The sequence below is a fragment of the Passer montanus genome, unplaced genomic scaffold, assembly GCF_014805655.1.
Source record: "Passer montanus isolate IOZ18808 unplaced genomic scaffold, ASM1480565v1 scaffold2, whole genome shotgun sequence".
Lineage (NCBI taxonomy): Eukaryota > Metazoa > Chordata > Aves > Passeriformes > Passeridae > Passer > Passer montanus.
The window spans coordinates 11,649,715-11,663,474 of record NW_024366591.1 but is presented as its reverse complement, the minus strand read 5'-3'; the positions used below and the strand labels follow the sequence as shown (position 1 = coordinate 11,663,474).

Genomic DNA, 13,760 nt, shown 5'->3' with positions numbered 1-13,760 from the left:
TTTGGGGAGGTTTTTCTGTTGAGAACCATGTATGAGGAGGATCTACTCACCAGTTTTGAAAGCTGGAGGATGAGAGCAATACTTTCTCTCCATTAGTAACAGACAACTAACCTTCATAATGTATTGTTTAATGAAAAAATACTTTAGTTATTTGTATACAATAATGTTTTATGTCTGGAGTCAATACTATGGGAAAAAATTGTCCTGGCTTTAGGGGATGAAGAGGAAGTTTGTCTTTGCTTGGATATATAGTACTATCCTTTGGGATGGTGTCATTTGATAATTCCTGCCACATGTTCTTATGAGTAGGATGTTTTTGTTTTCTTACTGTGTCTCCCCTCAAGTCCTGCTGGGTAATATTTCAGATGGTCACGGTCAGAAAAGGCATGTGACAACTTCCAGATGTTCAAATAATCAAAGCGATCTGCAGATCTAAGGGAGCACACCAACAAACAAATGGGGGATAACTTGAAGGGCTGCAGTCTAGGTGGGGGGTCACGTTCAGAGGTGGTGTAGCAGGCTGAAAGATAGTCTTTTATTATCTGGAGAATTCACTGATGTCTAGATCATTTGCTAAAAATGAGTAGTCTGATGATGTGGCTGGGCAGGCAGTAAAACCTAAAACATGGGGTCTGGTTGTGGTTTTCCCACAGCTTGGAGCAGAGCTGGCTTCCCTGGGGAGTGAGGAAGGCTCTCATAGTGCGCCATAACTCTGAGCTGAGCTGGTCTCTGGGCTCCAGCTTGCGTGATGCATCTGAGACTAAGAAATGCTCTGCCGTCATCCACGCCACCACGGCATCTGGGGCTGCATCCTTGCTGAGCTGGTGGTGCCTGAGACAGTGCTGTGTTCAACTGGGAGAGGGGAGGGCACATCTCACCTCAGAGAAACATGCGTGCTTCTGTTTTGCTCCAATCTGGCTTGTATAGGCACCTTGTATAGGCAGCTTTTAGATTTGCTTTGTGTACTAATAGCTAGTTCTAAGCTGAGTTTTAGGAGCCCTTAATCAAAGCCCTTCATCACCCCAGGTGACTTTTGTTAGTCCATCCTCCCAGCTTTACAGAAACAGACAAGGCAATTAAGAATGTGTGGTGGGACACAGCATTCCTCTTTGGGAATGCAGAACCATTCATCATCAAGATTTTAAAAACTCATATTAATCACTGGCAACCTGGTATTTGTAGGGGTGAATGCGCATGACTGTGGTGCAGTGTGTGTGGAGCGGCAGGGAACACCAGGATGGAGGATGCATGTTGCTTCTGTGACACAGACTGAACAGTCCTGTCTCTGGTCACAGGAGGGACAATGTTGACTCCCTATAAGATCCTGCAGCAAGTTTCCTGGTGCCTTTTTGTACGCTGGCATTTGATGTCACAGTGCCTGGACTGCTGGCACATCCTTTGAAACAGATGTTCTCCGCATCTGCTCGCTCTGTGTGCGACTGGCTCAGCGCTGCTGGAAGATTGCTTTCCAAATCCTTCCAGTGATGGAAAGGGGTGGGCAGTATTACTACTACTATTTCTAATAATAATAATTTCTTTGGAAATAATTGGAAACACTGCTGGCTCAAAACCTAGCTCAGCTGCTGATGAAGAAGGGAAGATCTGCTCATGTCAAGAGAGTTTCGAGGGTTTTGAACTACAGGCTGATGCTTTTGAAGCATAACTATTTGGGACATTGCTACCAACTGTTCTTTCCCCTCGGTAATAAGGCTTTATATGACATTTTGTGCAATTCTATATGGGTCTTTTGCTCCTTGGGAGGTAATGGTGTAGTGTGCTAAAGAATTCAGTTCCACTCTAGGAAAAGGAACAGCTTTGTGACAGTTTTTTCATCATCAATGACTGCTTTTGTCAGCTGGCTTCTCCATATGGCATTCCAGAAGCACCTGGAGGATTTCTGACAAAATTAGTCTTTGGTTTTGTGCAAAGAATACTTTTCTGTGTATATGGAAGGGGAAAGACCAACAAAATGCTCTCCTGGAGAATCAGACTGGAGTCTGTGTGCTTGGAGGGGCCTTAGCCTGAGGAGGGCATTGGTAGCAGTGGCGGGGGCTTGGAAGGGACACACCACACCATGGGCAAACACACAAAAGTGATGAGGATCCTGCAATGCATGAGAACACTGGTACCTGAATGTGCTGCAGGAAAGTGGTGGCCATGAAGAATTAGGTCTGGATCATATGATAGATATTTATTGTGATAGCTCATCTCTGTCCTTATCCATGTTTGTAAGACTGAGATAACAAGGTCACTTTATGTATTAAACTCTGAAAATATTGGAAGCCTGTATTCTTCCACTGGCTGGGGCATCGACAGCACATGCTTCCATTATTTATAATGTGGTTGTCAAGACTGCAAGCTCTTTGCCTATGTCCACAGGGAAAGATATATTTATGTATGTATAGTATATTAAAAATGGAAACCATTTTCATTGCGCTGGAAGCCAACTCAAAAAGGACAGATGGGAGATGTGATAAGGGAAATAAAGCTACTACAAACCAGCAAACTGTGGGAGAAACGAACTAAGTGGCCTCTATCTACCAACTACTCATCTGTTGGTCATCCACCAATCTCTCTACTAGCTACATACTTGGATGTTACTATTTAAAAAACAGACAAGGCAGCAGCATGTGGAGGTCTGGCTGGGACAAGAGGAAAGCGGCTAAAGGACCTTTTTACTGGCTGGTAAATTCATGCCTGGTCTCCCTTCAAGATTTCATAGTTTAGAAAGAATTTCAGTTTGTTCTTCAAAAGATGCATCAGTCTGTTCTGGATTAAGAAGACAATATGCCTTCCACATTTACTCCCCCCGCAAAGACTGATTTTTGGAGGATTTACTAGTCATTTCGTTTCAGACACATTTCTTAACAAGTTGGCTTTCTTCATGGTTAAGCTTAAATTCTGTCCTTCCTGAATCCTATAAGGCTCACTATGTGGTGTTTGTCCTTTCATGGTCATTACTAATACATGCTTGCTGCACTCACTGTGCTCTACTAAAATGGTTTGGTCAGGGTAAAAATTGCAAATTGAAACATTCTCTAAGAAGGAGGACCCCAAATATAATTACATAACAAAAATTCCCCAATCATTTCCAAGCAATTCAAAATTGAAGATAAATCTTTCCTTTACTACCAGATGTGATCTTTCCAAAGCTTCAGACATGAATAATCTCTCAGAATTTTCCTACTATTTCAATATCCTCTCCATACAGAAATCAGTCTGTGCCTCTACCCCCTATTCAGGAAAATTTGGAAACAAGACTAATGACTGATATCTTTATCCATTGAAATCAATGATTATACATAATTTAATTTACTTTCTCAGTTTTCATTTCCTTCCGTTGCTTTTTTTTAGTTGAACCTCCATTTTCCTCCACCCGACCCTGCCTTTGTTTTAATGTGAATCTAGGAAGTTCCCTCTGTTTTCCTTTCTCTGCCTTTTCTTTCTTTATAGTCTCTAATCTCTTTCCCTTATTTTAATAGCCATCATTCTCTGTTGACCTCAGATCTTGGCCATTTCCTGATAAAGTCAACAGAAAGGTTTTCCCTGGAATTTCAGATGTGTTTCCATATTGGTTTTTCTTTCCACTCCTCTCCTTTTTCTTCTTGATGCCTGGCTGGCCGATTTAAGCAAACATTTTCAGAACAACTTGTCCTCAGCTGACTAAACTGGTAAATAACAGATAAATATAGTTTCAATTGGGAACAGCTTTCTGGCAAAGGATGGAGAACAGCACTAAAGAAGAATTTTTCTCACCTTGAGTCATGGGACCTGGTTGGTTAAATTAAAACCATTTACTTAACCTGTGTTTAGAACACGCAAACAGCAGAAATGTCCTTTACTTGTACTGATACTTTGTGCTGCCTACAGTACCCTTGTTGTTGTGAAATACAAATAGACCATTTTTCTTTCTTTCTTTGAATCCAAAGAAACACAAACCTGATTTATATATTTAAGCAAAGGCCCGGGCTTATTTTTTCAGTCATTCTTTTTTATTTCCCCACCACATAGCAAGCTCTGTCATAAGCTTCAAGCTTCAATGTGTAATGATAGAATTATAAATTCCTTGATGTCCTAAGGCTGGCTACCTCCCATCATAACTCAATCTTGCTGCTACACATTACTGTCTTCTTATCAAAGTGCACTTCACTGAGCATGCAAAAGGGATGTTGCTATGTTTGTTAAGATGATAATTTGCATATTTGCTATGAAACACACAGAGGACATTTATATCTATTTTTATATGTGTTTATTCATACAGAGGGGCTCGAAATCTAGATATTACAATGCTTGTGATATATAGAGAGAAAATGAAAAAAAACAATTCACAATAGTAAGTCATTGTATTTTGAAATTTATTGTAATAAATTATAGCAATAGTTCACACAACCCAGCTATTATCTCAGATTGTCTCTCTGCAGAATCACAAAAACAATCTGAGTCATCCTGACTTGATTCATGTTCAGTTCCTTTTTGGGAAGACTTCCCTCACCAACAGGCTGCCTGGTCGTACTTTTTTTCTTTTTCTATGAAAGCTCAAATTCTGTACAACAGTCCCACAGCCTATGGTGGGTTCTGCAGAATGAATCATGGAAAATATGCATCCCTGCTTGTTTGCAGCTGGCTATTTTTGCTGAGGTCCATGTGGAAGGAGAACTACGCAATTTTTTCCTCCATGACATGTGTCTTTTTAGCACTCTGATGGGAATGGATTAACAGAGACTTAACAAACATATCAAAAGATTATTGGCATTTCAAAGAGAGAAAAGGAGTTGACATGCAGAGCCAAGGTTGAGTATCAACCATTTTCAGAAAGTTAATTTGTCATGATGAATAAAGCAAGGCACAAGAGAGTTGTTACCCTTTTTCTCCTAGGGTCCTCTTCATGGCCTGTCACTAAATTCTTGTGAAACTTTTATTTATATTTGCTGTGGCTCTCATTTCACCTACATATGTTATATAAATCAGTACATGCAGAATATATTATTTTAATTAGTTCATGGAGCTGATTAATTAAAAGCTTGCTGCTCTTACCTGAAAAGCGTGACAGGAACACAGAAAATTGCTTGCACTTGCTACCCTTTCTTAAATTATTTGAGAGAGACCTCTCTGAGCTGAAAATGCAGCACAGTAACTTTATATAATATCTTAGACATAAAGTGAATAATAATGTATGACTTCAGGGAAATGAAGGCATGCAGAGTACCAGTGACACTGGCTAATATTTCTGCAGTTGAACAGTTCAGCAGTAAGCAGCCTTGCTTCTGACAGTCTCCTGAAAAATTATGGTACAAATTTTACTATTAGTAATAGAAGCATAAAATCTTCACTGAAAACATTACAATGATTACGAAGATTACCAGATTCCTCCATCTAAAATGAGGACTGATGGAACTTTAGAAGCAAAATTTGAAGTGTTTGGTCATTTGAAGTTGTGTGACTGAGAAAATGTCATTTATCTGCTGGACAAAAATGAAGTCAGACGCAGAGAAACAAGTTGTAGGGGCTGTATGAGCTGTGGGGAGAACCAGGGGTCGATGGGCTTAAACTGGATATGCTGGTTCATGTCCAGAGCATTAGCTGGGTGTCAGCTCCAGGCAAAAAACTGGTTAGGAACTAATGCAACCCCTGGAAACATGCATTTTTGGCACAAAGTCCTGATTTCCTCTGTATGTGTGTTGAGCTCTGAAGTACAGTGTTTGCTTCAGGCACTCTTAAAGATTGCTCTGAGACCAACCAAAAGGCTTGAAAGCATCTTTGGATAGAAATGGTAGGTGTGCAATCATTTAAGCATGCCAAGAAAAAGTTTAAGGATTTTGGTTGTAGATGGTAAGTATTTACTTCAGGACTAATGCTCTTCCAATCTAGCAAGAAAAGATATAAAAAGATCTTGTGGCTAGAGCTGGACAAATGCACAGGATGAAAAGGCTACACATTTCACCAGGGAAATACTTAGTTACTGGTGTGGATTGCAAGATGTTATTGTGGCTTTTCTACCATTAACAATTTTTAAATCGAGAATAGATGTTGTTGGGTTTTTTAATCTAAAATATTTACTCAAGTTTAAACTGGATCAAATTCAAGGATGTTCTGTGTCCTAAATTATGTGGTTAGGTGACCACACAGTGACTCCTGGTTTTATAATCTGAAAATCCTATTGCTCTGACAAATAGGGCTGGAGGAGCTTTCACTGTGATTGATGACTTGGATTCATGGACGCGCACTGTGTTTACTGGGGTCAGCACTCACCTTTCTTCCTTCTGAGCCAGCTCAGCACTGACTGCCCAGGCTGCAGAACTGCACTAAGCAGACCTGTCCTGCCTAGCCCAGGGATGCTCCTTTTTCACTTATTTCTCTCCTCCCAGGCTGGAACCCCACATTCCTTTTTCCGAGGAGCCAGGAACCACCTTGAACCGGGGAACTTCTGTAGCGCTTTGAGAGTAACCATTCACAAAGACCTTACAGCTCTGAACTACAGCACGCACAAAGAACACTTTTTTTCTAACAACTACAAAATGCTGCAATAAGCTTTGCTCCAATGAAACCTCTATTAGTGGTAGTGGAGCTTGGTATGTTAGTGACTAAGGATTTGACTATCAGATAATTGCAATTATATGTTCTTTCCAGAACAACTTGCATTATTTAAGAAGAAAAACAAACTCCAAGCAAGCTGGTCAGAGGTTTTGAAATATTCAGATGCAGAGCTCCAAGCTTTAGCCATTGGGGTACAGTGCAAAGTGCTGCTAAGCAGGCAATAGGCTCAGGATTTATTGCAGTGACTGAACTTACAAATACAGAAAGTTCACAGAAAAGCCTGCTTTTGTGAACTTTCAACCAGCATTTGCAAACTAAGAACCCATAGATTACTTATATAATAAATGGATGCATATCTGTCCAAATGTTTAATAAAGATACTATGTGAGAAGCATGTAACAAGTCATTTTCCTCTGCAATAACAATATATTTTTTCTATTGTAAACAGGACAGTTTAAATAGCAGTTTAAATCTTTTGAAGCTTTTATGTTCAGCATATGATATTTTGACAACAATTATACCCAAAATACAGATATTAGAATGGGAATTTTCAGGTCAGATGAGACTAAAATTTGGTAACGACTGAATTCTCTTTAACTGTTATTGCTATATATGCACCATTTAAACAAGACCTTGATACTAAAAAGTAAACTAAACTGTGCAATGAGATCCAGTAAAACCTGGTTTTATAAGTGCTCTTTGTACCCTGGAAGACACGGGGATGGTGACACTATTGATTTTCAAAGGCCAGATCACCTGTTTCTGGTTACTTTGGCTAATGGAGTGTGCTTGGCCTGGAAAGGAGAGCACTGTTTGGCCACAGTTGCCATGCACCCTTACAGCTGCCTGCTCCCCACGCGTGCTCTCTCTGGTTCCCCTGGAAAGCACTGATCAAGTGCACACGAGTTACATCTACACCAGCACAGTAATGGTGATTTTCATTTCCCCATTGCTCTCAGAGGCATGAACATGAGCTCCAGCCCCAGGCTGACGCTTATTGCCCTATTGCTAACACAGCTGGCTCCAGGTGTGGAAGTCTGGTAAGATGAGCTGAAAGTCCTGTTTCTTCCACACGCACTCATGTTCCAGTTGCAACTCAAATATATTAAAGCAGTTTTCTCTCTCTAAATGTATCTTCACCTATCTGTGTTTCAGATTTTTGCTGTTGCCAATTCACTTTACATTTTGCATTATACCAAATGCCTACTTTAACTGTGGATATCTGGGCTCGACTAGAAAGTGAGGAGGAAAGTGAGGAGAGGAGAGAGAAGAGATTAAAATGACTTGTGGGTGTATTAGTAGGATTTCTAAACTTGGGTTTAGGTCTACTGAATCTTTGGCAGCACAATTTCCGTCTCAGAACTGGAGTGGTGGGTGCCTATCGCCTATCAAGACTGGGCAGTTCCCAGGCTGGAGGTTGGGAGCCCATTCTGTCCCACTGGCACTAACCACACCTGGAGCAGGATGTCTGCTGTTCTGTAAGCACGAGTCTGCTCTGTCACCTTGTTTGCATCTTTTCACTAAAGCACACACAGAGAAAATGCTTCTTTTGAGTCTAGCTACTTCATCCTGAGAGGATGCAAAGATGCCTGTTCTTCTTGAAGCCAATGGACTCTCAAAACCTTGCATTTTTGGAAGAGGTAAGTGACAGATGAGGTGGACCTGCAAAGGTAAGAAAGACTATTCCTCGAGGCAGGAATTACAGCACAACTCTTGTTAAGTTCCCAAGCTCCAACTTTATGGATTACAGTGGAGAACCTCTGCCACACTAAATGCTGCTTTACTACTGCTGTCTGTATCAGGCAAAGAGATTCTACAGTACTTCCAAGATACCACTTGCCAAAGATACCACTCCATAGGATATCACTCCATAGGATGCTATTAGAATAAGAGAAGGTGAAGCCAGGTGATGAAAAACACATTTGTCAAGAGTTTGGTGTGACAGACATCCATTCCTGAGCTGTCATGTGCTGTAGTATCTGTTTTACATTCCTACACAGGGTTTTGTAACAGTGAGAGGAAGTGGTCAATCTTTTCAAATTTGAGAGAGCTGTGCTGGCACTGATTTATGTGGCTGCAGTCATGTGTCAAGAGATTATTTGGGCTGGCACAGTGAGTTCAATACATGTCTACATTCTTGATACTTGAATCTCAAAAACTTCACTAGAAGAGATGCCAGTAAACTGTTATTTCCTCTAAGTACCAATTCTCCGTAGATATAATCATAGTAACAGCCATCACATTTATGCTAACACTGGCCAGCAAGGATTGAAATATTGGCCCTGTTGAAATCTTTGGTAAAGATTTGGCTGAGAAGTGTAAATAGGTTTCCACAGGGAAAAAATTGTATGGAAGGAGAAAATAGAGGTCTGTGTAAAACAGTAAAATGTTTTTGATTTTCAACATCCTGGAAGTCAATGTTGTTACTCTATAAAAAGTTTCAATTTGTTTATGCTGCAAGGAACCCCCTACAACAAAAGTTCAGTCATCATTTTCATATCTACCTCCAAAACAAAATTTCTGTCAGGACTGTGTTTTAACCCAGATGGTGGCAGAACTACAGCCCAGGCAGATACCAGACAGCCCAATGAGGGATGATGGGGCAAGTCATATGCCAGCTGAATTACTTCTGGTGAACAAAGTTGATGTTCTTAAAAGCTGATGATGCCCCAGAGGGTATCCAACCTTCGGACAGAAAGTTTCATCTTTGCAAATGTGATCTAACAGGTGCCCTGTGCTAATCAAAACAAGATTTTTCCTTAGTTGGTTTTAATTGATTTTGGAAGCCAGCTCTGTAAAACAAATACCTGTGGCACCAAATATCTAAACCATGAAAAACACTGTAGAGCATCAGGTCCTCAACCTAACAGCCACAGGAAATTCCAGACTAAATGTTCCCAAAAGTTGAGTTGATCATGCCTCATCTTTTTGATGACCTTAGGAATTACCATTAGCATTACTATTACACAATGATTCAAAAATGCTGCCAAAAATTAAAGGTTTAGTGAGATTTTTCCATTGCAGTCTCTTTACCTATTTCCCTTTAGAATTATCTTTTATTTATTCATAATGCTGATTTATTTTAGTTGTCCATCGCTGATTTGCTCAAAATCGTGGGCAGCGTGAGCAGTAGGAGCAACAGCAGATGGCAGCACCAAGCTGTGCATCGGGGCTGTCAGCGCACACAAGGGGAAAACACGAACTGAGATTAACAAAAGTTTCTGGGAGTCTGCTTTCAGATCTCCTTCTTTTCTCCCATTACTTTGGATCTATTTCGTTTTCTTCCGATTTTTCTACTCAGTATTGGAAAAATAAAGAGAAAAATAATAGCAAATGAGGAAAGTTGCAATGTCGGGGCATCCTGTATTGATTTAGTAGAAGATGATAAGACCTGATGTGACCTGCTGAATAGATGACATGAGGTTATGGCCTAGCCTACCAGCACTTCACGTCCTATTAAACACTCCACAGGGGCAACATCTGGAGGGTTAAACAGCTGCTGGGTAATGCAATTTTAAATACCACTTCATCAAAGTAATAGACTCCACAGGACCCTCTTGGGATCTGTACACTGATGTGTTCCAGGCTTTGTGTGCTGCAGCCCTTTTGTGTAACACATTAAGGAGAAGACCCTGATAGCTCTCACTTTAGCAGAGTGATAGAACCGAGGTTTGCAAATTCATCTACGGAACAACGCCTTGCTGAGCCTGGGATCAAACACATGGCCTTTATGGGTTTTCTCTTCTTTTTTTTTTCTTCCTCAAAGCTTGATATTTGGTGTACCCAAAATTGCAGTAAGCTAAAGAAAAGATTTAAGAAGAATAGATTTACTCTTGAGTCTATTTCACCAGCAATATATGAGCTACCAAAGGAGATCTCATCTATGCTTTCTGTTCTCCAGGATAGTTACAGAGGAAAGAGCAAATCTTCTCTGTGCCCAACATAACCAGCCAAGCTTTCAATCTGAATAACAAAAGGATTCCTCAGGCCCTTACCAAACCTGGCTCCTCTCCTGCATTCTTCAAATACAATCCCTAGCTCCAGCAACACAAATCATGAAGGAAATGTGGTCTCCAATTTGGTCGACCATGGAGACTGGTGCCACCACCTAGCTGTGAATTAGCACACCTGACAGTAGAATGGTATGCAATTTTCCAAAATAACTCCTTCCACTTTTTCATAGCTGCTAACCAACAATTAAGAGTTCCATTAAATAATTAATTAATTTCTCTAGTCACATTGAATAATTAATCACTTTGAAAGACAACAGCCCAATAACTTTTTCTATTGCCTGCTAATGCAACATTTGCTTTCTGGTTCTTAATCCAGTGAAACCCTTAGCAAACACAGATCCCTGCTTCTGGGCAGGCAGAATTTGACAGCTGTCACTGACAGAACTTTGTCACTACCAGCAGCATATGAAATGACACTTGGTAACTCCTTTCCAGGGAGAAAAGCATTGGGTAAAACCTGCAGTCAGCATGAGCCCGCATCCTTTGGCCCAAGTCAATTGAAAGTCTTCAGTTCTTTCTGAGCGAGTACCTGCCCTTGGTGTTGTCCTTACTTGGACATCCTTCTCTCTGCTATACTGCAATCATTTCAGATTAAAGGGCAGAGGAAAATTCCTCAATTAACTGCCATAGTTTTGGTTGAGATACTCTGGGTAATTTTCTTTGTGATGCCTTTTAAAGAGGGATGTAGTCATGGAGGAGCAGGAGGAGTTATGAACCTGGCAATAGCCACCACTGCCATTTTTTGTTGTTGGATACTTATAAACTTTGGGATGTTAGGGAAAGACCAGAAAAATGGCTTGTTTTATCTCTTTCTCTACTGAGCTATACAAAACAATCTTCAGCTACCATAATATCAACAGAGGCACAGCCCTGAACTGTCTCTGAAGTGTGTGCTGTAGCCTCACTTGACATCCTCTATGCCATTCCTGCACAAAGTATTTATAACAGACAGTACTACCCACAGATGATTCTATTAGGTAACTATTCTTTAGAAATTGTAATATTTTTGAATGCACATACATGAAAGATGCCCTCCTCTCACTAAACTAGTTTGTGGCCTATGCTTTAGAAACAGAATCTATTAACACTGCAGGCATATGAGCTACTGTAATTTACTTACTGAAATTATTTTCCCTCATTCATTACTGCTGAGGACACCACGGCTGCCCTCCATCTGTGGAGAGGTCTTCATAAGAAAATGGGGAGCAGTAGGGAAACAGCATGGATTCTCCAAAGAATGCATTAGTTTATTTATTTATTTCAAATGTCTTTCATGTCTTGGCTTTGTGCATCTTTTCCAAGAAGCAAATGCTTCACAGATGGAAAGAAGCAATTTTCAGTTGTAAAAATTCTAAACAGTTCAGGTGAAATGAAAAACAGAGCTTCCTGGAGACATGCCAGATTTTTCTTTTTATTCATTTTTTTCTTTGCCCCAGCCTCACTTTGATTGTAAAAATATTCACCCACCTCCAGACTTTATAGCATGAGAAATGCCCTTCCTGGGGTCTAATCCATGCCTGAGGTATCATGGCAGATTGATCAGAAAGGAAGGCTCCTATTTCCACACAGACTTTACACATCTGCTCTGATTCTCTGCAGGGTGGATCCTCAGTAACCCTGCTGCAAAAATTGAGTCTTATATAAACTAAGCTTATACTGGCATAGCTCCTCTTCTGCTACATTGTCATCAGGAAGAGGTCTAATTTGTCCACTGATACTCTGTTTTCTGTCAATTCATAAGGTTGGGTAGTGAAATTAAGGAAAAAGATCACAGTCAATTGGCGAGAAAAAGTAATGAGCTTATTTTTGGATTCCTTCTGCTGATAAAACCTTTAAGGATTTATGGCAGATCAAATTAGCAGGAGATTTAGTAGATACCCTCATAACCTTTGGATAGCACACACTGCCTATGAGGCAGTTAAATCTACTGCACCCTCCCCATGGGGAGCTTAATTCATCCTCCAGGACATCTGCCTTGGAGCCAGACACCCACAGCCAGACACCTACACATCCATGGCCTCCCATGTGGAGGATGAAGCCCAGCAGTGGACAAAAGAGTACCTGCCTAGCACTGCTGGTGTCCATGAGTGTGGAGCTGGAGCAATCCCCACATGGGCAGACATCTGCAATGAGCGGAACAAGCACAGGGCACCAGAGCAGCTTCTGGGTGCTGAGGGGGTGGGTTCAGGTCCCTGGGCTCTAAATTGTTTGGGACCCTCAGGATCGGAGACTAAGAAAAGTGGAGAAGGTGGCCTGTAATTGTTAGCTGCTGCCACGTCTTGGGGAAGGCAGGTCTGACACACACGAATGCAGAAAGCTCAGCCGCTGGCGCCCTTTGGATATTGCAGTGGATTTTACAACGCACATTTGACAAACATGTCGTGAGAGGGCCTACAGGAAGAGAGTGAAACACTCAGCAGTGGGTGCTGAATCAGGGTCTGAGTGTGTAATCCAAGGTTATTTGCTATAAAGTCTGGGACATTCCCTTAAAAATGTTGCGTTGTGCAGGAAATGTCTGGTTACTTGTGTAACTGTTTGCAAGATACACAAACTCATCAGGCTCTGACTCCTAAGTCTTATGACAATAATGCATTTTCTTCCAGACATGTTCAGTTGCATATCTGATACACATACTGCTCAGCCAAAATGACTTGTTAGTGATTTATTTGGAATATCCAGCCTTTACCATATGACATCACCTCCTCAACTTGATGAAAAAAAGGTTTAGACTGAATTCTTCCCATTAAAAATAATGGGGCAATGGCTTCTTGATGCCAATATTTACTGATATCAAAGAAAAATATTGTCTTGGTTATTTGTCTTAATTTAGCCCAAGCAGTACACAAAGCACAGTGTACAAAAACAATATGTTCCTTCTTCTAAACCAGATCATCACTTACTAATTGCTATATGATTTTAATGAAAACAGAGGCATGATTCAGTTATGCTCCATAAAAATTATCTCACTATATTTGTTTCTTACCAATTGATAGAGAGGCCATGTAAAATTACTTTCTATATCTGCCTTCACACAGAACCTCAGAAAGATTGCTTTTAAACTGTCCATTATACCAAATACAGGACAATGAGACCCAGATCCTTTGCTAAGTTATGTAAGAAACAGTTACATTATGTATATGTAAGTGTATGTATACAGGTACTAAAATATGTACTCTGTGTGTGTGTGTGCCCACACATATAGAATTAATTTTT

General features: G+C 40.6%; 1 protein-coding gene across 1 annotated transcript in view; it reads left to right on the top strand.

Moving 5' to 3' along the window:
* The window catches only part of RGS7 (regulator of G protein signaling 7), a 258,434-nt gene extending 251,460 nt beyond the window's left edge, over positions 1-6,974 (top strand). The window contains exon 17 of the mRNA XM_039707030.1: positions 6,366-6,974. Within this exon, the coding sequence (XP_039562964.1) occupies positions 6,366-6,527 (162 nt within the window). The 3' untranslated portion in view covers positions 6,528-6,974. The remainder of the gene's footprint in view (positions 1-6,365) is intronic.
* The last annotated feature ends 6,786 nt before the right edge of the window (positions 6,975-13,760 follow it).